Source organism: Podarcis muralis, chromosome 12, assembly GCF_964188315.1.
Source record: "Podarcis muralis chromosome 12, rPodMur119.hap1.1, whole genome shotgun sequence".
Taxonomy (NCBI): Eukaryota; Metazoa; Chordata; class Lepidosauria; order Squamata; family Lacertidae; genus Podarcis; species Podarcis muralis.
The window spans coordinates 25,238,161-25,261,239 of record NC_135666.1 but is presented as its reverse complement, the minus strand read 5'-3'; the positions used below and the strand labels follow the sequence as shown (position 1 = coordinate 25,261,239).

The 23,079-nt window shown below is 43.2% G+C and overlaps 1 protein-coding gene across 1 annotated transcript in view; it reads left to right on the top strand.

The window, feature by feature from the left end:
• The first annotated feature begins 2,541 nt into the window (after positions 1-2,541).
• Positions 2,542-23,079, top strand: part of LOC114607521 (macrophage mannose receptor 1-like) — a 52,591-nt gene continuing 32,053 nt past the window's right edge. The window contains exons 1-9 of the mRNA XM_028750808.2: positions 2,542-2,811; positions 8,335-8,736; positions 10,968-11,141; positions 12,747-12,911; positions 14,159-14,272; positions 14,828-14,974; positions 16,826-17,008; positions 22,669-22,826; positions 22,934-23,047. Of these exons, the coding sequence (XP_028606641.2) occupies positions 2,751-2,811; positions 8,335-8,736; positions 10,968-11,141; positions 12,747-12,911; positions 14,159-14,272; positions 14,828-14,974; positions 16,826-17,008; positions 22,669-22,826; positions 22,934-23,047 (1,518 nt within the window). The 5' untranslated portion in view covers positions 2,542-2,750. The remainder of the gene's footprint in view (positions 2,812-8,334; positions 8,737-10,967; positions 11,142-12,746; positions 12,912-14,158; positions 14,273-14,827; positions 14,975-16,825; positions 17,009-22,668; positions 22,827-22,933; positions 23,048-23,079) is intronic.

Genomic DNA, 23,079 nt, shown 5'->3' with positions numbered 1-23,079 from the left:
ACGGCACCTGTTTTGTACAGTTGCCTGACCTTTCGGGTGTGTAGGCTTCCTTCCAGAGTACAGACATGTGGTGTGGCTGGAAAGGTTCATGTTGGCTTTTGTAGGTTTTGATTGGAGGCATGTGAAAACATTCACTTCTCCATAACTCTGATTCCTGTGAACCCAATAAATCTGCTTTGAAAACTTCCTGAGACTCAGGGATTGCTAGATTCCCAAAATACCAACCCAGACGTAATTACATTTATTAGTAATGTTACAGGTGATACAGTTTCTTATTTAAAAGCTTTTATTTTAAAAGGAGAAGCAAATGAATTTAATAAATCTGTGCACTCAGCTAAAGTGTATGGACGTTGCCTTAAGCCAGAGTTTAAATTAGCCTTCCTTCAGTTGCCAAACTGGAAGCCGCACCTTGGTTCCCGAACATTTTGGAAGTCAAAGGACTTCTGGAATGGATTCCATTCTACTTCCAAGGTACATCTGTACAGCTATTGAAGTTCTTGGCTCCGGTTGTTAGGAGAAGCCTGTTGCAAGGCTTCCCCACACAGCAAGAACTCTTTCCAAACCCCCAGGATATGGTGCACTGGGCCATTTATCAACAAGGTGCCACTTCTCAAAGGCCTACTAGAGCAGAAATCATAACCCCCCCCCAAAAAAAACCCATCTCAAATTAAAGTGGGTGGCATCTCTGTAGAAGGAGATGCATATTTGGAATTCAAAAATGGGATCTGCTCAGGTGAATCTTGTGTGTGGCAGGAAGGAGGGTTTTCATACAGGAGGAGACATTGTCTTAAGGCAGGGGTGAACAGAACAGTGCAAATAATTTTTGATCTTGAAATAGCTCTCTCTTGCAACTATTCAAAGCTGTAAACTTCAAAATCCAGATGCAACTGCAAAATGCCTGGATGCCTTCTTACATGTTTGCAACTGTGATGGCCTGCGACTCGGGATCGGAACCAGAGGAGTCTCAGTCCGCACCAGATCCTTTGCCTCAGGCGGCAGCTGAACCTAGTCTGGGGCCTGATTCTGAAGAGCCCCAGTCTGCACAGGTTCCCCTGCAACAAGCACCAGCTGGGCCGAGTCAGGGGCCTGAGCCTGCCCTGGCTCCAGATGCGGGGATTACCTTGTTGCCTTCAGCTGGGCAATCACAGCTGCTCCACTACCAGTTGGGTCAGGAGAGGCTGAGGCGGCCTCTGGGTTTGGTAACCCACCGACATCTCCCAAGCTGCAGCAACTAAGGTCTGAGAAAAGGAGAGACCTGAGTAACCGCAGGAGTGCTTGCCTTCGGGTGAGACAGGGAGGTGAGTCACCAGGGGATCAGGACCGGCCATTACCCTGACAAAGATAAAAGGCTGTTGGACCCCACCCCAGGTAGCGGGAGCAACATTGCTGTTTGCCAGAACTTGCCTGAGACCCTGTGCCTAACCTTGCCTGGTTTCCTGCCTCGTGTCCTGCCTTGGCCCTGTCGGACTAACTCCTCGCGTTGCTCAGGTTACCCCCGGGCCCGGCACAGCAATGAATCTATTAAGGCATTTCTCCCTCCACTTGGAGCAAATCTTCTTGCAGAGGAAAGAGCGGAAATGGCATTCTTTGTGCAACATCAAAGCCAACTTCCCTCTCATCTGCTCTCCATTGAAGAGCTGATGGGTGGAGACACAGAGGGCCAGATGAAATCCTGGAGTGAGTGGCCCTTGGACCAGAAGCTTACTCTCTTAAGATGAGCTGGGCCAAGGTTACATAAGTACTTTAAAGGTTTAAACCTGCACTTTGAAAATAGAGCATAGACATACTCTGGCTGTTTGCTGACTGCAACAGGTTTCTTGAGGTGCAATATAAATCCAGGAAGTAAAATGCACCCGAGGGGCACAGGCTGGCTTTGGGGGCAAAGGACAGGCTGTGTGGCACACATAGCTCTGCCTAGTTTCTGCCCCATAGTGTTTGCCACCTGAGGCAACTACCTCTCTCTGCCTGATGATATGGGGTGGCACTTGCCTTGATTTGTATTCATTTGCTGTTCTTGATAGCTCTGGTGTTTTGCTGAGTTGCTGTTATTTCTTTTTTAAGACTAATTATTCCAATCTTCCCCCTTGAAGACATGAACCACTGTGGGATGTTCAATATTGCTTTAAGCTGTTTTATAATGCTACATGAAGGGCTGCATCTAGGAATGAGTCAACATAGTAAAGTCCATTTTGAGGCATTTCTATTTAAATATGTTTTTGTTTTAAATTACATTGATTTTACATGTTGAAGTTTGGCTTCACATGTTGAAACGCAAGATAGAAATAAGAAATAAAAATTAACAAGTACAGGCAAAACAATCACAACAAGTAGAAAAGCTATCATAAGACACACACACACACACACACACACACACACAATTCTTGGAGACATTTGATGAGCCAATCTGTTTCCCACATGCAACTGAGGCATTCCCAGAAAAAAAAATAATGCTGAGCATTCATCACTTTATCACCTGCCATTCTGTGGAAGCTCTTCCTTCCTTTTTCCTTCAGCAGTGAAATTAGCTTAGGAAAGCAAAGTCTGAACGGTGAATTCCTGTTATTTCACAATGCCCTGTGTGGCAGGGCATTTCCTTATCATTAGGCTACCAGAATGCACTCCCTCAACTATAAGTTCTCAGAAATGAACACGGCTTTCCTCCTTGCTGGCTTCAACAAGATCTGCTACAAAAGGGAGACCCTGCATGGCGCATTCTGGCGGAAGGGAAGACAGTAGTAAGCTTGCGTAAAATGCCTGTTTCTTTGCTTCTGGTTTTCCTTTCCTTACAACATTGCGTTTTTTCGCTAGTAGGTAAGTTCCAATCAGTTCTTTGCCAAGAATGGGGCTTTCAATATTAAATTGCAAATCTGATTTCTATTTCGGATCATTAAAACTTTCAAATACTGTATATATTTAGTATAGCAACTGGAAGTGCATGCTGAGTGTTACGAGAGAGTTGTAATCTGGTTTGGCATGTGCAAACAGCCCAACTGGGTTTTTCCTGCTGCTTGGTGTTTTGACCTTCCAAATTAGGTTTATTGAGGCTAACTGCAGCTGTCAGTTTTGATATGCAAGTTTTCATACCTGAATTAACAATTGCAAGGTTGAAATAGTCAGAGTTGTTGTTGCTGTGAGTGCAGAATATATTGAATGCTTCTCCATGTTGCGTAATATTCAGATGCAGATTCGAAAATTAAAATTAGCTCATGGTTTTACCTAATTGTTGTAAATCAATACACATAAAAATGCAATAAATAAATTAGGACTGAGGATGTAATTTTGGGCACCTGGCAATGTACTGGTTTTACGTACAAGTCTGTCTCTTTGCGGGGCGGGGGGGGCAGGTTAGCTTTGAAGGCAAGAATAGTTCTTTTTTCACGTGACTAGCTGCTTAGTACATCAGATGCCCTGGCCTATTCACACATTTAGTTGCATGCAGCACACTAATGTGCAGCAGGAGCTGTGGGCTATACTTCTGACCCTTATACTAAATTTTTGCGTTGATCATGAATTCCTGAAAAGAGAATCTCTGCATTGATTGAGTGATTATTTAATTTCTGTACAGCTTAATATATTAAAAATATCTATGAGCGGTGTACAGAAAACTGAAGCAACAGACAACTTTTTTTTTAAAAAAAACACCTACAAAAATACACAGATACATATTAAAATGTTACATTAATAGCATGTTACTAATATATAAAAATCGGTATCAGTTCATTTTCCTTCTGGCACACCCTCCGGGTTCTCACCCAGGATCCAAACAAACTCTCAGCTCATCCACAAAAGCCTTACGAAGAGTAGGGTTCCTGGAAAGAGCAAGCATCATCCTAGCCTTTCACCCTAGGCTTGCTTTTTATGGGCAGGCCCAAAGTGGATGGTACTTCCTCAGGCTGTCCATTCAGCTGTAGTCTCCACACCCAGTTCCAGGTACAGCAGGTTTGTTGAGTTTCCCAGGGGGTCTAAATGAGGGGGAAAGGACACCCTCCACTCACAGCTCTCAGACCCTCCAAGTGTCCCTATTTTCCAGGGACATCCTTGATTTAGTGAAGCCACCCCAGTTTCTGATTTGATTGAATGTCCCACTTTTCCTTAGGATGTCCCTATTTTCATTAGAAAAATGTTGGAAGGTATGGAGTTATCCGACCCCTGAGCCGTCTGAAGGCAATACTGTATAGCAGTGACGGCCAAACTTGGCCCTCCAGCCGTTTTGGGACTACAATTCCCATCAACCCTGACCACTGGTCCTGTTAGCTAGGGATGGTGGGAGTTGTAGTCCCAAAAAAGTTTGGCCATCACTGCTGTATAGGGAAGTTTTTAAAATGTTTAATTTTTTATGTTTTTATATATGTTACAAGCTGCCCAGAGTGGCTGGGGCAATCCAGTAAGATGTGTGGGGTTTAAATAGTAAAATTATCGTTATGGAATGGGACGTCCCTATTTTCATCGGAGAAATGTTGGAGGGTATGAGCTCTTTCTTCACCCTACAGCCAGTGTGGTGTAGTGGTTAAGAGCAGTGGACTTGTAATCTGGGGAACTGGGTTCGCTTCCCCGCTCCTCCACATGCAGCTGCTGGGTGACCTTGGCCTAGTCACACTTCTCTGAATTCTCTCAGCCCCAGAGTGTTTGTTGTGGGGGAGGAAGGGAAGGAGAATGTTAGCCACTTTGAGACTCCTTAGGGTAGTGATTGGGACGCAGGTGGCGCTGTGGGTTAAACCACAGAGCCTAGGACTTGCCGATCAGAAGGTCGGCGGTTCGAATCCCTGTGATGGGGTGAGCTCCCGTTGCTCGGTCCTTGCTCCTGCCAACCTAGCAGTTCAAAAGCACGTCAAAGTGCAAGTAGATAAATAGGTACCGCTCCAGCGGGAAGGTAAACGGCGTTTCCGTGTGCTGCTCTGGTTCACCAGAAGCGGCTTAGTCATGCTGGCCACATGACCTGGAAGCTGTACGCCGGCTCCCTCGGCCAATAAAGCGAGATGAGCGCCGCCACCCCAGAGTCGGTCACGACTGGACCTAATGGTCAGGGGTCCCCTTTACCTTTACCTTAGGGTAGTGATAAAGCAGGATATCAAATCCAAACTCCTCCTCCTCCTCCTCCTCCTCCTCCTCCAGCTGCTCCAGATAGAACAAAAAGGATGAGAAAAGTTGCATGGGCAGCCACTCTATGCAAGCAGGACACCTGGCCAACCAGGTGTTTTACTTGTATGGAGCCCCTAGGCATGAGCAGATCCTTGCAAGAAGGATCCCTTCCTTGGAGCTCCATGCTCAACACAGGAAGCCCCATGCTCAACAGGGGTGCCATATCAGGGATGGAGCTTGAGCTTGTGACTCTATTCTGGCTGCTATACTACCCTACCTGCCTTAAATTTGTAGGGTTTTAAAACTATGGCTCAGTCCTGCTGCTTTATTTTAGTAGCTGCTTCTGCAGCAAGATACTGTGTTGGGATTGGTAGTTTGCTGTTTTGTATCCTTTAGAATGGGCTCTCCAGATGTTGTTGGACTCCAGCGCCCATCACCCCCAGCCAGCATGGCTAAGGAACAGGAATTATGGGAGCTGTAGTTCAGCAACATTGGTAGGCCTGCTGGTTCCCCATCCCTGCTTTATATGCTGCTGCTCATTCCTGTCCAGAGTTGTTTCCTTTCTCTGGGTTTCTCATTATTTCTGTTTTCCAGCTTGTGATTCTTTTTTACAAGAAGTATTCATGAAAGTTCGACATTTTAGTGCTTATTTCCTCTAATAACTTGTCTGTGCAGTTTTGCCTAATGTACATATTATAGCAAAGCGTATTTCCCTAACATTTGTATTTTCCCCAGTATAACACATTTTTAATGTTGCTTTCACTAATTCTTGGGTTTTATGCAGTTTACATACATTTTCGTAAATATTAAATGGGCAAAGAACTGCATTGCAACATTCAGAGAAATTTGTGAATTTCAAAGTATGGTTGTGTTTCAACTCGCATATTATTTATTTCAAAAAATTTATACTCCATTTGACTGTAAAATATATCTGAAAGAGCATCTCCACCCCCGTCGTCCAACCCGGACACTGAGGTCCAGCTCTGAGGGCCTTCTGGTGGTTCCCTTACTGTGAGAAGTGAAGCTACAGGAAACCAGGCAGAGGGCCTTCACAGTAATGGCGCCCACCCTGTGGAACAGCCCCCCCATTAGATGTTGAGGAGATAAACAGCTACGTGATTTTTAAAAAAACAAGCATCTGAAGGCAGCCTTGTTCAGCATTTAGTGTTTAGTGTTTGATGTTGTATTGTGTTTTTACTATTTTTTTGTTGGGAGCTGCCCAGAGTGGCAACCCAGTCAGATAATACAGATAATAAATTATTATCACAATCATTTTTACAAAATAATAAAAAGCGATTTACAAATATTATTTCAAAAAGTGAGAATTAGGTAGATTCACCTTTAAATGTGAACTGAATTGAATTCCCCACCCCTACGCATTTTGCTTCTTATTTTTCCTCACGTCTCTAGTTCCGGTTCCTTCAACAGATGAAGTACAGAGTTAAGCAAAATAAAGGGACAGAACAGAGATGGGGAAGTTATGACTCTCCCGAAGGTGTTGAATTCCAACTCCCGTCAGCCCTAGTCAGCACGGCCAGTGGATAGGGATTATGGGAGCTGTCATTCAACAACAGCAGGAGGGCCACAGGTCCCTCCACCCCTGGAATATGGCATGCAGCAGGCAGAGCAGGGAAAGGAACCTGTGGCCCTCCTGTTGTTGGATCATAGCTCCCATCGGGGGGGGGGGGGAGAAGCCTATACTCACTGGAACAATCTTAAACATAAGCTTGCTTTGTTGAGGAATACAAATGATCCTTCTTTGGAAGCTATAAACAATGGACAACATAAACACATTAAAAAATGGCATTAGTTATATTCATACTTCAATGCACATGCATGATAAGTCCAAAATCTCAAAACCACATTTGAATCATATGCTTAAAAATTTCTTCACATATTTGTGTTGTGACCATAGGAAATGTCAAATATCTGTTTCAACAAAATAAAAAAAAAATACAACTACAGGTATGCAGCCTTGATACAAATGTATAAATATGTTTTTAAGCACGTGGTTCAAATATTCTGTCTTAGTTCCAGCAACTGTGGAAAAGTTTTACCCCTTTTTTTAAAAAAGTGTTTCAATTAGTAGTAGCCTTTTCTTTTTTTCCACTTTGTGCTCGACTTCCCCTAAAAGTATTTAGGAAGAATTTGCAAGCATTGCACATACTAGTTTACAAAAACGGGGACCAATTGTTAGTACAACAATATAGTAAAAGGCTTTATCACCGTCGGTGATAATTGTACATTTCCTTGTATTGTCTGTAAGGAAAACTGACTGATAAACTGCAAGGGTTTGTGTCTCCAGTACTCATCAACTTTATGCTGCTTCCTAAGGGGTTGGAAGCCAAGGAGGACAAGAGGAAGAAACCAGCTTCTAGATAAGTGTAGGTCAGCTTTTTCACTGAAACAAAAAAACATTCATTTCCAGTTTGCAGAAGAGCTAGCCATTGCGTCTTAAAACAGTTGTGGAGCCATCTATTTGGTGTGTGTGTGTGTGTGTGTATAACAGATTTATTTGATTTTACATATTAAAATTTACAATCATACCACAACACCTTCCATAAATACAAGATTCCCATGAATCTCTGGACTTCCCTCTGTGGTTCCCGTTATTAAACATTTTCTGCTGCATCTTTTATAGTAATCCAGATCTTTTTATATCTCCATTGTATCAACAGTTCTAGTTACATTACAAGTGTTATTGCAATCCCGCTAACGATTTTAACTGTTTACAGTGGTCTCCAAGGTAAATTATAAATTTACCCCATTCCTTATTAAAATTTTGGTCTTCCTGATTTCTCTGGTCATTTTTGCCATTTTGGCATAGTCCAACAACTTGATCTGTCATTCTTCTCTGGTGGGGACTTTGTCTTCTTTCCATCTCTGGGCTAGCAGCATCTGCACAGCTGTTGTTGCGTACATAAACAATCTCTTCCGTTCCCTTGAGATTTTGGCACCTAGAATTCCTAATAGAAAAGCTTCTGGGTTTTTTGTAAAAGTTATTTTAAACTTTTCCCCCAGTTCATTATATATCATTTCCCAGAATGCTCTCTCTCTCCTTTAAACACTTTCATAGAGCTTCGACAGATCTGTTGGAGAGATCACACTGAGCCCTAATAGCTGTGTTTTGTATTCACTCCATATTAATGTGCAAATTTGGTTCAAGGGCTTCTTGAACCAGATTTCTGCTTGTGATATACATGACTAGTTGGTCTTCTGTGCCATAGAACTTACATTTTTTGTTTTTGGTTACAGATACCAGCAAATTTTTAATATATAACGAAAACCACAACCTTTGTGTTCATGTACAGTCTGCAAACTATGTCACTACCAGTACTTGCAACCATGAAAGCGATGAACAAAAATTTAGATGGATTTCCAGCCACCAGTTGATGAGCGTGTCTTTAAAGTTATGTTTTGGAGTATCTTCAAAGGTTGACTGGACACCAGTTACTCTGTACCCATGTGACTCAACAAGCGATCTCCAGCGATGGGAATGCAAAAATGACACACTTTTCGCCATCCAAGGAGCAGATCTGCATTTCAACTATGGCAACAAAAATGAAAAAAGAATTATGCTGTACCGGGGATCTGGCGAATGGAGTCGGTGGAAGGTCTATGGAACCAGAGACGATTTGTGCTCCCGGGGCTATGAAGGTAAATCTTCCTGGTTGTTGTTTCATTTTCCTTCTGAGTTGGCTACTTGAATCTTTAGTCATGTTGTTATATAAGCCAACAACCCAGCCAGTTGGCTTGGGTATAAATAATAAATTATTATTATAATGCACAGAACTAAGAGCCCATACAAATAAAGTAACTTGCCCCTAGAGGTTTGTCATCCTAGGACAGGGCTGCTATACATCAAGTCAATCAAAAATTGGCTTCCTTAAAAAAGCTCAACAACTAGGATAGCATAATTATCTGAATTGTCCCAATAGGCAAGGTGAATTTAGCCACACATCGAATGCCTAAGTATAATGAAATGCCAAGCTGTAAGATCATTTCTGTCAGAATAAGCAACAAGTGGTCACAGCAGGGGTAGCCAACATGGTGACCTCTAGATATTGCTAGACTACAACTCCCATCTGCCACAGTCAACCCAATTGGTTGATGGCCAGTGGCCAGCTAGGATGAGAGTTGTGGTCGAGCAACACCTGAAGTGTGGCTACCCCTGAGTTAGAGCATGACTCAATTGCCATGTCCAATTATATGAACAATAGATAACATCTAGGGCAAGGCAGAACCAACGTGCAAATATCCAGTTGTGGAGATGTTCAAAATGTTATTAATTCCCTTTTTAAAAAGCAAAGCACAGATAGATAGCTGTCTGTCATGGATGCTTTAGCTGAGATTCCTGCATTGGACTAGATGACCCTTGGGATCCCTTCCCCTCCACAATTCTATGAAACCTCTACTCAATTTAATATGTGCAAGTGATGCCAGGTTTGCACTTGGATGTGTCATTGAGGGGAAGTGCTCAGACAGTTCCTCTCCTTTGTGACAACTCGGTGTCAAGTTTATGAACCAGGGCATACCAGCCAGTAACCATGACAACACGGAGACAGGAAGAGCATCCAAGCCATATTCAGTCATCCTCTCTCTCCCCTGCCTCGCCGCAGCATCTTCATGTTATTATGAACTGTAGCCTAGCTCCCTCCCGCACATGCCTGTCAAGAATAATAATAATAATAATAATAATAATAATAATAATAATAATAATAATAATAAAAAAAATTATTTATACCCTGCCCATCTGGCTGGGTTTCCCCAGCCAGTTTGGGCAGCTTCCAACAAAATATTAAAACACAGTAATCCATCAAACATTAAAAGCTTCCCTAAAGAGGGCTGCCTTCAGATGTCTTCTAAAAGTCCAGCCCCAAGGGAGAAGATTATTTCCCTCCCAGCTTATTCACTTCTATACCTTTTTCCAGAATGTGGAATAAGGTGAAGGGATATAGGCATAAATAAAGAGCAAGCAAATAAACAAATAAATGAAATGAAATGTCTCCCTCCAGTCTGCCTGTCTCTGGTTTTGAACTCGGGCAAGGAGGCATGTTTGAAATCATAAAAAAACTCTAAAAATAAAAGAAATAAGAATATTGAACACAGGATATTCAGGCCTATTATAATGGCATGTTTGCTGGTTGGGTTGCATAGGCATATATGTAAACTGCCATCCTACATATGAACTTTGCACACTTTGCTCTAAAACATTTCTGGCACTATCCCATTTTTGTGGAATAGCTTTTTACATTTGCCAAAGTGTTTTAGTCTTTTTATCCTCGTGACAATGCTGTAAAGTAGACCGCGATACAATTTGAGCAAAACAACAAAGAGAACAGTGCTTGTATCAAAGACTTAAGGTCGTAAGGTATTCAAGAGGAACAAATTTATTGTGGCACAAGTGGGGTTTTTTTGGCTAAAGTCTTCTTTATCAGGTGCATCATTTTGATAATCCACAAAAGCTTATGGAATACAGTGGTACCTCTGGTTACGTACTTAATACGTTCCGGAGGTCTGTTCTTAACCTGAAACTGTTCTTAACCTGAAGCACCACTTTAGCTAATGGGGCCTCCTGCTGCTGCCGCAGTAGCACAATTTCTGTTCTCACCCTGAAGCAAAGTTCTTAACCTGAGGTACTATTTCTGGGTTAGTGGAGTCTGTAACCTGAAGCGTATGTAAGCTGAAGCGTATGTAACCCGAGGTACCACTGTAATGCATCTGCTAGCTTCTAAAGTATTACACGATTATTGTTCCATGTCTGCTGTAAGCCATGGCTAGTTGGCTAACACTTTGTCTTAAAGTATACCAGAGTAATGGTATACTTGATTACTTTATTACTGGTTCTTTTGTTGCTTTTACACTTTTCTCTTTCTCTTTCTTTCCAGACATGTTCACTCTGAGCGGCAATGCCAATGGAGCACCCTGTGTATTCCCTTTCCAGTTTGATAGTAACTGGTACGCAGAGTGTACAAATGTTGGCAGGTCCGATGGCTGGCTGTGGTGTTCAACTACTAGACACTATGATACAGACAGGAAATATGGCTTTTGCCCACTGAAATGTAAGTTCTGTGGTTGTTTCTCTAGCCTGGATCATGAAATGTCACTATCTAAGGCTATGTACACACCATATATTTAAAGTACAGTCACACCTTGGTTGTCAAACGGAATCCGTTCCAGAAGTCTGTTCGGCTTCCGAAAACATTCGACAACGAAGGCCTGGCTTCCAGTTGGCTGCAGGAGCTTTCTGCACTCAAGAGGAAGCCGCAGAAGCCGTGCTGGATGTTTAGCTTCCAAAGAATGTTTGCAAACCAGAACACTTACTTCTGGGTTTGCTGCGTTCGGGAGCCAAAATGTTTGAGTCACAAGGCGTTTGGGATCCAAGGTGTGACTGTACAGTGGTACCTCAGGTTACAGATGCTTCAGGTTACAGACTCTGCTATCCTAGAAATAGTAGGTTAAGAACTTTGCTTCAGGATGAGAACAGAAATCGCACAGCAGCGGCGCAGCAGCAGCGGGAGGCCCCATTAGCTAAAGTGGTGCTTCAGGTTAAGAACAGTTTCAGGTTAAGAACGGACCTCCGGAACGAATTAAGTTCTTAACCCGAGGTACCACTGTACATTGTTTCTCCCAAAGAGTCCTGAGAACTGTTGTTTACATCATGGAGTTGCGATTCTCAGAACCATTAACAAACTCTAGTTCCTTGATTCCTTGGTGGAAGTTTTGTGCCTTAAATATATGGCTAAATGTGGATGGCTAAAACCACTGACTATTTTAATTGATCATTTAGTCAATAAAACATACATAAATGTGCATATTATCGAAGTGTGAAGATAGGCAACTTTTCTGAAAAGGGCAGGGATGTAATGATTTAACCAACATTAACTGCTTGTTCTGGCCGGGGTCCTGACTGGAGCTAGGGTGTCCTTGTGCCTGTTATCTGCAATTGGAGAAAAGCTTCCATTGTGGATAGCAAGGGTGGGGGGAATGTGGCAGTTTCTATCAGGACCATGGTGTGGGCAAAGGGTTAAAAGTCACCACATTTAACAAAAAGAAAAGAAACACATAAAGGCAAAATCAAAGAAGATCACATGTCTGACTGTCCCAATGTCAAAACTTTGTATTTTTCTACACAGCCCAAGAACAACTCGGGAGGAATTTTCCTATGAATTTTAGCACTATATTATTACAGTCCCACTGCTTGGGGTCGCATTGTAGCTTGTCGTTCCATTTTAAATAAATCTTTATTGATGTTTAAAGCAGAAAGATAACAGCTAAAACTAACAGGAATGGCCAAACCTATAGATCCAGCCAGCTCAGAAAGCAGTCTGTGTCACTGAGTAGAAGTAATTCACAAACTGTCTGGCTCAATAGAGACCACAGGAGGTGAAGATTTGACAGAAACATCCAGACAGAAACAGGAAAATATTATTATACGCTTTAGATATCCATTGTTTGAGAGGGCATGTCCAAGCTACCTTAGAAAAAACAAAGCAGAAGTCACCTACCACAAATGGTGTGTTTCTGAGGTCCCTCAGTTCAGTTCAGAAAACAGTTATATGTCTATGTTAATTTCAGGACTATGGATTCAGACTCTATAACTAAATAATGCTTTTTTTGTTTCGTCATAACGAACATTGGAAGCCTGTCTTTATTTCCCCCTATAGCTGACGGAATGGACAAGCTGTGGAATACAGACCATTTGACCAATGTTCAGTACCAGATAAACTCAAACGCTGCTCTAACTTGGTACCAAGCGAGGAAAAGTTGTCAGCAACAAGGTGCACGCTTGTTGGGAATTACTGAGTTACACGAGCAAATGTACCTAACAGGTAAGTTATCCACGTGCGCGGATATTTTGTAGCATGTCATATATTATATCCCAAATAAATTAAAGTGGAAGACTTGAAAGTTGCACAACAGAACTTGCATTATCCCCATTCCTGATCTCTCTGCATTAACAGGTGCATAGATCTTATGTTTCTGCGATGCCTGTCTGTTTGTCTTTATGACTGAGAACTCTGAAAAAGCAGGATTCCCAATCGCACAGAAAGAAGTGTATCCATATAGTTCGGTTGGTTAGAGTGTGGTGCGGATAACGCCAAGGTTGCAGGTTCGATTCACATATGGGGCAGCTGCCTATTCCTGCATTGCAGGGGGTTGGACTAGATGATCCTCAGGGTCCCTTCCAGCTCTGCAATTCTATGATTCTATATAATATCTAGACATGAACACAATAAGCTGAATGTGTGAGAATGGCACTCCTAAGTTTTCTGCCTCCCCTGTGTGAAGGTAACATTTGAAAAGTGATCTTGTAGCTTTGCTTCATAAATGTCAAAAGCAAGCTTAAGAATCCTACTTTTGCACTGCCTTATCACAGCAACAATGAATTTAAACTCATGCACTCATACTTATATAGAGTCCTGTTTGTTGTTTGACTCTCTTGCACATACTGAAAAATTGATTTTCATTCACCAGGAACTATTTGCTCAATCCTCTTTTCACATTTTCAATTTCAATGTGAAGTGATCAAATTTATTGCCTAATCTCTGAAAACGGATGCCCCAGTCCAAACAGCCAATGTTTCATACCCTCTGCTGCGGGAGGCACACTTCTTGACACCAGATATGTAGGAACAGGTTATGGAGACTTAGTGGTGAGCCAAAAGCACTTTGCACATTTTAAATCTTACTTCATGTATTTGATAACCACGATCCAGGAGAGTGAGTGCATGAGACTGATTGCAAATGCTTATTTTCTGCAAGGCTTAAACTTCAGCCTGGTAGAACTTGGCTCCATCTTGTCTGGTTCTTCTTGTCGTAAGCATGAAAGGCAGGTCTAGAGGTAGACTTACCAAATTCAGTAAGGGGTTGTTGTGCCCACAAAGGAAACTATTGGCAGATGGTGCTTCTCCCTTCTTAACGCTGCAGTGGTAAAATAAGTTTTTGATTGTTGAAATTCTCCTCCGCTCTGCAACTTTGATGCTCATCCTTACCCACTTACCTGTAATTACTACTGCCTGTTGTGGAGTCCGCATTCCTGAGACTGATGGCTTGCTGTGTTTTGCATGCTCATTTAGGGTTAACTTCCACTTTGACTACTGAACTCTGGTTTGGTCTTAACAGTTTGGACTCCAACAGTGGATGGCAATGGAGTGGTGGCCATCCTTTCAGATACCTAAACTGGGCACCAGGTAACCACTGTTGTTTGGGTGTTTATATATTCTAAATGCATTCATCTTTTCAATTTTCTGTTAGTTTTTCTTCTTTTTTTGCAGTAGAGAACAACAACAACAGCAAAAAACCACACAATTTCAAATGTCCCTTCCCCACTAAGAATGCAGTTCATGATGCCCCATTTCATCTTCTCATCCTGAAATTTTTGTTTAGATTTCCAAAACATGTGTTCTTGGGTCCAATATGCTATTGCTTTCCAGATATGAACATATGTATGTATGATACATACCATCATCTCTATCATTGGCCATGATGACTTGTGAGAAATCATTCATATGTTCATTACAAATATAGGTTGAAGGCCTGAAATCTTGAGGCGAAACACTGAACTGAGCACTTTTGCCATGAGCAAAATTGCAGCCTGGATCACTTCAATGTGCTGATCTGATTACTGAGCTGACTTTATGTAGAAAACGCCTCTTACACGCTCGTTGGCTACATTGGAATTTTGTAGCCAAGACCTTGAACTCTGTAAAGTGAATATCCTTCTTATTTGTGCCCGTTTCTTAAAGGGAGTCCTTCTCCAGAGCCTGGGAAAACCTGTGGAACATTTAATCCCAGTAAAAATGGCAAATGGGAAACTCTAGAATGCAGTCAGAAACTTGGTTACATTTGTAAAAAAGAGAATTCCAGTCTGAACTCCATCACTATTTCTTCAGGTAGGTTGATGAATATACAACAGTGTGTACTTAAGAAGTTGGCAGTAAAAAGGTAAAGGGACCTCTGACCATTATGTCCAGTCATGGCCAACTCTGGGGTTGCGGTGCTCATCTCACTTTATTGGCCGAGGGAGCTGGCGTACAGCTTCCTGGTCATGTGGCCAGCATGACTAAGCCGCTCCTGGAGAACCAGAGCAGCACACAGAAATGCCGTTTACCTTCCCACTGGAGTGGTACCTATTTATCTACTTGCACTTTGATGTGCTTTTGAACTGCTAGGTTGGCAGGAGCAGGGACCGAGTAACGGGAGCTCACCCTGCCGCGGGGATTCGAACTGCCGACCTTCTGATCAGTTTAACCCACAGCGCCACCCACAGTGGCAGTAGGCTGATGAAAAAAGGGAAAGCTTCACATTTTGGAGTTCTTTCAAAAAGCTCTACGAAGAGGAGTCTTTAAAACACCCAGTTCTTGAAGAGGATAGTATTGTTTTCTGTTCTTACAAAAGGGTCTATTGGCTGCTTAACACAGGCGTCTACACAGTCAGCATCCCTAGTATGTGCAAGCATCTCAGCTAAAACTTTGACAGCTCCTGCAGCCATCCATGAAGAACCTTCTTCTGCCCTTTCAGCAGTAGCAGCTGCTTCCACTTTCAATAATCCATCCTCCTTCTTCAGTAGTGCCTCCTTCCCTGTGCTGGCAGCCAAAGGCTTCTGCATGCTCAAAGTCTTCTTTATGAACTGGCCCATGGCTTCAGGTTTATTTATTGCTGTATTATCCAAAGAGAACATGAGAGGAAAACAGAATGCAAAATATTTTGTTTTGAAGAAGTCTGCTGTTGACGAGACAATTCTGGGCCCCCTTATGGTAGAGCCCACCTGAAATGTAAGAATGTGTATGTCTTCAGCATCAGAAGTTGGAATTTAAAGCATTGTATTTACATTTCAGTGTGAGAAGGAAGCATCCAGATCCTAGACAGCTATGGCAGCAAATTCCATTATTTGTAACAGAGACGCTGACACTGAGAGACAGGAAAACACCACTTTGCTCTTAAAAGCACATTCTGATAAATATCCCTGTGTGCTAAGCCAAAGCGTTGTCACAGTTTCCTTCCACTCCCTTTCAGCATTCTACGCAAACATGCCCAGGTGTTTCCTAAATGCATTTCTACGTTATTTAAAAGATTTCCCTGCTCCTTTTAGTGACACAATCATTATATTTATTAAATAAAGTGGGGAGCTTGTTTAGCAGAGTTTCCCTGCTGATGCACCTGTTTATCAATAGGGCATGTGCAAGAAACAGACTTAATTTATGATGGTTTGTAAACTTGTGGAGGAGGCTTAGATCACCAATATCGTGTGTGTGCTGGATTGGGGACTAAAAGGAAATCTTTGGAGGAAGATGGGGCTTAAGTGATGAGGAAAAGGTGTGTGTATGTAAGGTAAAAGAAGGTAAATGACTCCTGGATGGTTAAGTTCAATCAAAGGCAACTATGGGGTGCGGTGCTCGTCTCACTTTAGGCCAAGGAAGGCAGCATTTGTCCACAGACAGCTTTCTTGGTCATATGGCCAGCATGACTAAACTACCTCTTATGCAATGGAACACTGTGATGGAACACACAGAGACGCCATTTGTCTTCCCGCCACAGTGGTACCTATTTATCTACTTGCACTGGTGTGCTTTCAAACTGCTAGGTTGGCAGAAGCTGGGACAGAGCAATAGGAGCTCACCCTGTCACAGGGATTTGAACTGCCAACCTTCTGATGTGCATGCCCCTAACATTATGTGGAATCTATACAGCATTGTGTGCATAGGTGCCTACTTGATCATTGTTTGTGGCTGTTGTTTTCCCAGAAACAAATGTGAATATTAAGTGTCCTGAGGGATGGATATCATATGCAGGCCACTGTTACAAGATTCACAGAACAACGGCCTTGTGGAATGATGCCTTAGCATCATGCAGAAAAGAAGGTGGAGATCTGGCGAGTATACACAATGTTGAAGAGTACAGCTTTACAATTTCCCAGCTTGGGTACAGTGAGTATTTGCACGTGGTATCTTAACAATTAGCATGTTTGTGTAGCAGCAGCAGTTTACATAACTGGCACCTGCTTCATTCCATCTAGGATTAATAAATATTACAACGGTATCAAGAATTTTAGTGGCTATTTCGCAGCATTTTTCAACTGGGTAAAGCTTTCTTCTCTAGTGTTTTGTCTGTGATTGCATATGTGTCAGCCTAGCAATTTCTCAGGCTTGTGGGAATTAAGATGCATCTGCGGAGAGGCTGTTCTGCTTGAGGTACAATAGATGTAAAGCACTAAATGGCCTCGGCCCAGTATGTCTGGAGGAACGTCTCCACACCCATTGTTCAGCCTGGACAATGAGGACCAGCACCGAAGGCCTTCTGGCAGTTCCCTCGCTGTGAGAAGTGAGGTAACAGGGAACCAGGCAGAGGGCCTTCTCGGTGGTGGCACCCGCCCTGTGGAATGCGCTCTCTTCTGATGTCAAGGCAATAAAAAACTACCTGACTTTTAGAAAACATCTAAAGGGAGCCCTGTTTAGGGAAGTTTTTAATGTTTGATGTTTTATTGTGTTTTTAATATTCTGTTGGGAGCCACCTGGATGGGCGGGGTATTATTATTATTATTATTATTATTATTATTATTATTATTATTATTATCTGTAGTGACCTAATGAAATGTCAATGCTAAGCCAGTGGGAAAAAGAGAACGCATTGGCTCAGAAGGTTCCAAGGACTAACACAGGGGTAGTCAACCTTTTTATACCTACCGCCCGCTAATGCATCTTTCATGACGGTAAAATTTCCTTACTGCCCACCAGTGCTCAATGGAAGGAGGATTCAGCTTGTGCCATAGAACCCCCTACCGCCCACCTAGAATCCTGAAACGCCTACTAGTGGGCTGTAGGGACCAGGTTGACAACCCCTGGACTAATGGCTTTGACTGGGCTGTGCCAGTGCTATGATTTGGTTCAAGGGCAGAAAATGCAGAGCAGGCGGTACAGCTGGGAGAGAAGGCTTGGCAGTGAAGGGCCATCACTCTGTGTCTTTGCATGCGAATCATTCCAGGCTTAATCCCAGCATCTCCAAGTATGGAGATGTCCAGTGTCTTTGTTGTAGTCCAGCAACATCTGGAGAACCACAGGTTCCTCACCCCTGATGCAGATAATACAGAGCCAGATAGACCAGTGGTGTGACTCAATAGGAGGAAGCTTTTCTATCTAGCTCAGCTGTAGAGAAAACACTTTGCTTGAAAAAGGTGCCAGATTCAAAGGTAGCAGGTGCTGAGGAAGACAACTTCATTTGATCCAGGAGAGCTGCTACAGGTCAGTGAGGATAATACTGGGCTAGATAGGCCAGCAGTCTGACCTGGAATAAGATAGCTTGCTAGAAGGGGTTGCTGAATAAGATATCATGCTCAGTGGTGGGACATCAGAAACCCTGAACAACTTGTTAGCATTCTTCGTGGGTATAATAACAGAACAAAACAGAATACAAAATTTAAAATTTGTGTACATCACAAAGTACATCTTTTCTTGCTGCAGAATTGGGATTATTTCGATACAGACCTTTGGGATTTTTAAGAAGTACATAGATACTAGTCAATACTGTATGTACAGTGGTACCTTGGTTCTCGAACTTAATCCATTCCAGGAGTCCGTTCGACTTCTGAAACCATTCAGAAACCAAGACGCACTCAAGCGGAAGCCGCGGCAGACTTTCGGCTTCAAAAAAACATTCGCAAACCGGAACGCTTACTTCTGGGTTTGTGGCGCTCAGGAGCTGATTTGTTCGGCAACTAAGCCGTTCAAAGAACCAGTCTAGAAAGTTGTTTCAGTGAGAGGTGATGTTTTGAGGATTCTGCCATAGCTTTCTGCGCTAGCTGGCTGGATCCTGTGTCTTGCAGCGTAATGCAGATGTGCTGTAGTGGGAAAACGAGGGAGAAGACCTTGTTGCGGGAACAAACGGGGGGGGGGGGACATTATGTAAGTGTCAGGAATGCAGGACCAGGAGCAATGGAAAATCTCATTTAAAAGCAATATCTCTGTCATGAAGCAGAGGTTATAATGACAGTGGGTGCCAGAAAAACCAAACAGTGTTCTACATTCTGCTTGAATGTTGAATTAGTCAGAGGAAGTCCTGTGTACACATCTTGGCAGCACCATCTTGTTCTTAGTGATTCAGGTCAGTGGAAAGGAAACACCTGTTATGTTTGGGCTCGGGTTCAGGATTCAGCCTCAGTGGTGACATCTCTTACAGTTAAGGACAAGAAACTCCATGAACACACTTTTAGCTATTAACTTGCTGCTGGTTCTTTAAAAATATATGGTGACAAGTGAATATTGCTGCATGCAGCCTTTAAAAAAAATATATTGGGAAACTATCATTGAAGAACAATCCATCCAGCCTATGACTGATGTGCTAGGGCCCATGAGTGGAAGATTCCTACCAGTTCCATCGTTTCCCTCTTCATATCTGCTCCTCTGTCTATGGGTATGCATGGATATTTGCACAGAGAAGGTGAGAGATCATTGCAGGAAATCAGCGGTCTCTGCTTGTCTCTCATCCAGCCCATTCAGTGACCCTTCATCCCTCTGTGCAAATTCTCATGTCCCAGAGCATTGTCTCCCCCCCCCCCTTATAATTTCCCTTTCCTTGTTGCTACTGCTCAGTGGCGTGTAGTGAAATTTTTCATAGGGGAACAGTTAGGGCCAGAGACACCAGCTTGCAAGGGTGATTGGTGTGTGTGTGTGCTGATGTCATGCCCGTGAGCATCGTGCCTCCTTCCTTAAGTTGGGCAGATGCTTCCTGGGCTTTGGGAAGGTGGCAGGAGGGCTCTTGGACCCATTGAAGGCTCACACCCTCTACCTAAGCTGGGCTTTGGGGGAGAGGTGCCAGGGGAACATTTAGGGGACTAGCCTAGTTCCCCTAGTCCAATGGCTGTACGCCACTGCTTGTTGTTGTTGTTGTTTAGTCGTTTAGTCATGTCCGACTCTTCGTGACCCCCTGGACCAGAGCACGCTAGGCACTCCTGTCTTCCACTGCCTCCCGCAGTTTGGTCAGACTCATGCTGGTAGCTTCGAGAACACTATCCAACCATCTCATCCTCTCTCGTCCCCTTCTCCTTGTGCCCTCAATCTTTCCCAACATCAGGGTCTTTCCCAGGGAGTCTTCTCTTCTCATGAGGTGGCCAAAGTATTGGAGCCTCAGCTTTAGGATCTGTCCTTCCAGTGAGCACTCAGGGCTGATTTCCTTAAGAATGGATAGGCTTGATCTTCTTGCAGTCCATGGGACTCTCAAGAGTCTCCTTCAGCACCATAATTCAAAAGCATCAATTCTTTGGCGATCAGCCTTCTTTATGGTCCAGCTTTCACTGCCATACATCACTACTGGGAAAACCATAGCTTTTACTGTACGGACCTTTGTTGGCAAGGTGATGCCTCAACTTTTTACTCTACTTTTTACTTTTTTTACTTTTTACTTTTTACTCAGTCTCTACGCCACTGCTACTGCTTTTGAAATCTATATTCTGATTTATGCACTAGCCCAAGGCAGATTTTAGAGTTAAAGAACGATGCCACCACACTAAAGTACTATCAATAATAGGTCTGAGATACAGCAAACACTTTATGTTTATTGTCCCTAAAGTTAGCTCAGTTGGTTACAGCGTGGTGCTGATAAGGCCAAGGTCGTGGGTTCGATTCCCCATACGGGTCACCTGCATGTAACCCTAAGGTCCCTTTCAACGCTACAATTTTATGTGCAGCTGTTCTTCAAAATTTATTTGAGAGCTGCACTGGCTCAGAACGCAGATTCTGCTTTCGTTGCTGGCACTTCTGGCCACACAAAGCAATTCTTGCCCAGTTCCATTGGATTCCAATCCAAGCACAAATCCTTGAAGATCTAAGTGATCTTGGTCAGGCATATGTCTCTGAGTACAAGAAGTAGTGTGCTACTGAGTACCAATTGCTGGAAATGACATGGGATAGTCAAGCTACTACAGGACCATTGTGGCAAATGGGATGTATTGCTGTTATGCCCTGTTTGTGGGCTTTCCAGAGGTATATGATTTGGCCACTGTGGGGAACAGGATACTGAACTGAAATGATCTGCTCTTATGTGCTTATGTACTTAACATGCCCAGATGTTAAAGTCTGTAAGAGAGGCTCTGCTTCACATCCCATGGGATGTTCATAGGAAGCTTGGTCCAAAGAGAACAAATAATTCAAAGGATAAGAACAGTAATACGGTAATTACCAAATCCAAATTGCATTTCTTCTCAGTTTGCTTGCTTTCCCAATGCCCATCAGCCCCAGCCAGCACATCAAGTTAGTGAAAGCTGGCTTAAAGGACATTTAATTTTTTCATCCCCCCACTTTGGTTAATTAAAGAAGAGGCGTAATGTCCCTTTTCACTATTAAAGAAACCTTTTCCTTTTTGGGGAAGAAGAAGAAGAAGAGTTTGGATTTGATATCCCGCCTTTCACTCCCTTTAAGGAGTCTCAAAGCGGCTAACATTCTCCTTTCCCTTCCTCCCCCACAACAAACACTCTGTGAGGTGAGTGGGGCTGAGAGACTTCAGAGAAGTGTGACTAGCCCAAGGTCACCCAGCAGCTGCATGTGGAGGAGCGGAGACTCGAACCTGGTTTCCCAGATTACGAGACTACTGCTCTTAACCACTACACCACACTGGGGAGAGCTGGAGTAGTTTACAGGAAATAGTTCAGAACAGCAAGCTAAAAATAATGAGCAGATTTTAATTCATGTGTGGGTAGAGGAAACTGAGATCCCATTATTGAATACCAGAGTAACATTTATTGCCAGCAGGTTGGCCTTGGAGAAAATAGTTCTTCTTAGGTATGCAGTGGCTGACGTGGTGCTGCTTCAATAGCAAAGTGCCTGGACCTTAGACATTCTGCACAGAAATTAGAATCATAGAGTTGGAATAGACCACAAGGGCCATCGAGTCCAACCCCCTGCCAAGCAGGAAACACCATCAGAGCACTCCTGACATATGGTTGTCAAGCCTCTGCTTAAAGACCTCCAAAGAAGGAGACTCCACCACACTCCTTGGCAGCAAATTCCACTGTCGAGCAGCTCTTACTGTCAGGAAGTTCTTCCTAATGTTTAGGTGGAATCTTCTTTCTTGTAGTTTGGATCCATTGCTCCGTGTCCGCTTCTATGGAGCAGCAGAAAACAACCTTTCTCCCTCCTCTATATGACATCCTTTTATATATTTGAACATGGCTATCATATCACCCCTTAACCTCCTCTTCTCCAGGCTAAACATGCCCAGCTCCCTTAGCCGTTCCTCATAAGGCATCGTTTCCAGGCCTTTGACCATTTTGGTTGCCCTCCTCTGGACACGTTCCAGTTTGTCAGTGTCCTTCTTGAACTGTGGTGCCCAGAACTGGACACAGTACTCCAGGTGAGGTCTGACCAGAGCAGAATACAGTGGCACTATTACTGCCCTTGATCTAGATGCTATACTCCTATTGATGCAGCCCAGAATTGCATTGGCTTTTTTAGCTGCCGCGTCACACTGTTGGCTCATGTCAAGTTTGTGGTCAACCAAGACTCCTAGATCCTTTTCACATGTACTGCATTTACTTACATTTCCCCTTGCTCATCTGCATCCAACGGAGTGTCATTTTTGCCTATGCTCATCCTGTTAGGCTCATCTGATGAATTGTGGATTGGGCTGAATGACCGCAAGGTTCAAATGTACTTTGAATGGACGGATGGGACTCCTGTAACATACACCAACTGGCTGCGTGGAGAGCCAACACATGCTAACAACAGACAAGAAGACTGTGTGGTTATGAAAGGAAAGGTAAAGTGAAGCAGATGGCTCATTCAATGTGCTTCTACTATACCAAGTATATTCCTGTCTAAATATGTCACAAATCTTATCCAAGAAACTCCTTTTGTCCAATGCAGCAAGGGTTCTGGGCAGATCAACCTTGCGATGTGAAACATGGATACATTTGCAAAAGCAAACCACTAAAAGAAACTCCGGGAGATGCAGATGTAGTCGAAGAAGGCTGCCAGAAAGTAAGTAGATCAATACAGAATTCCCAGTGGCT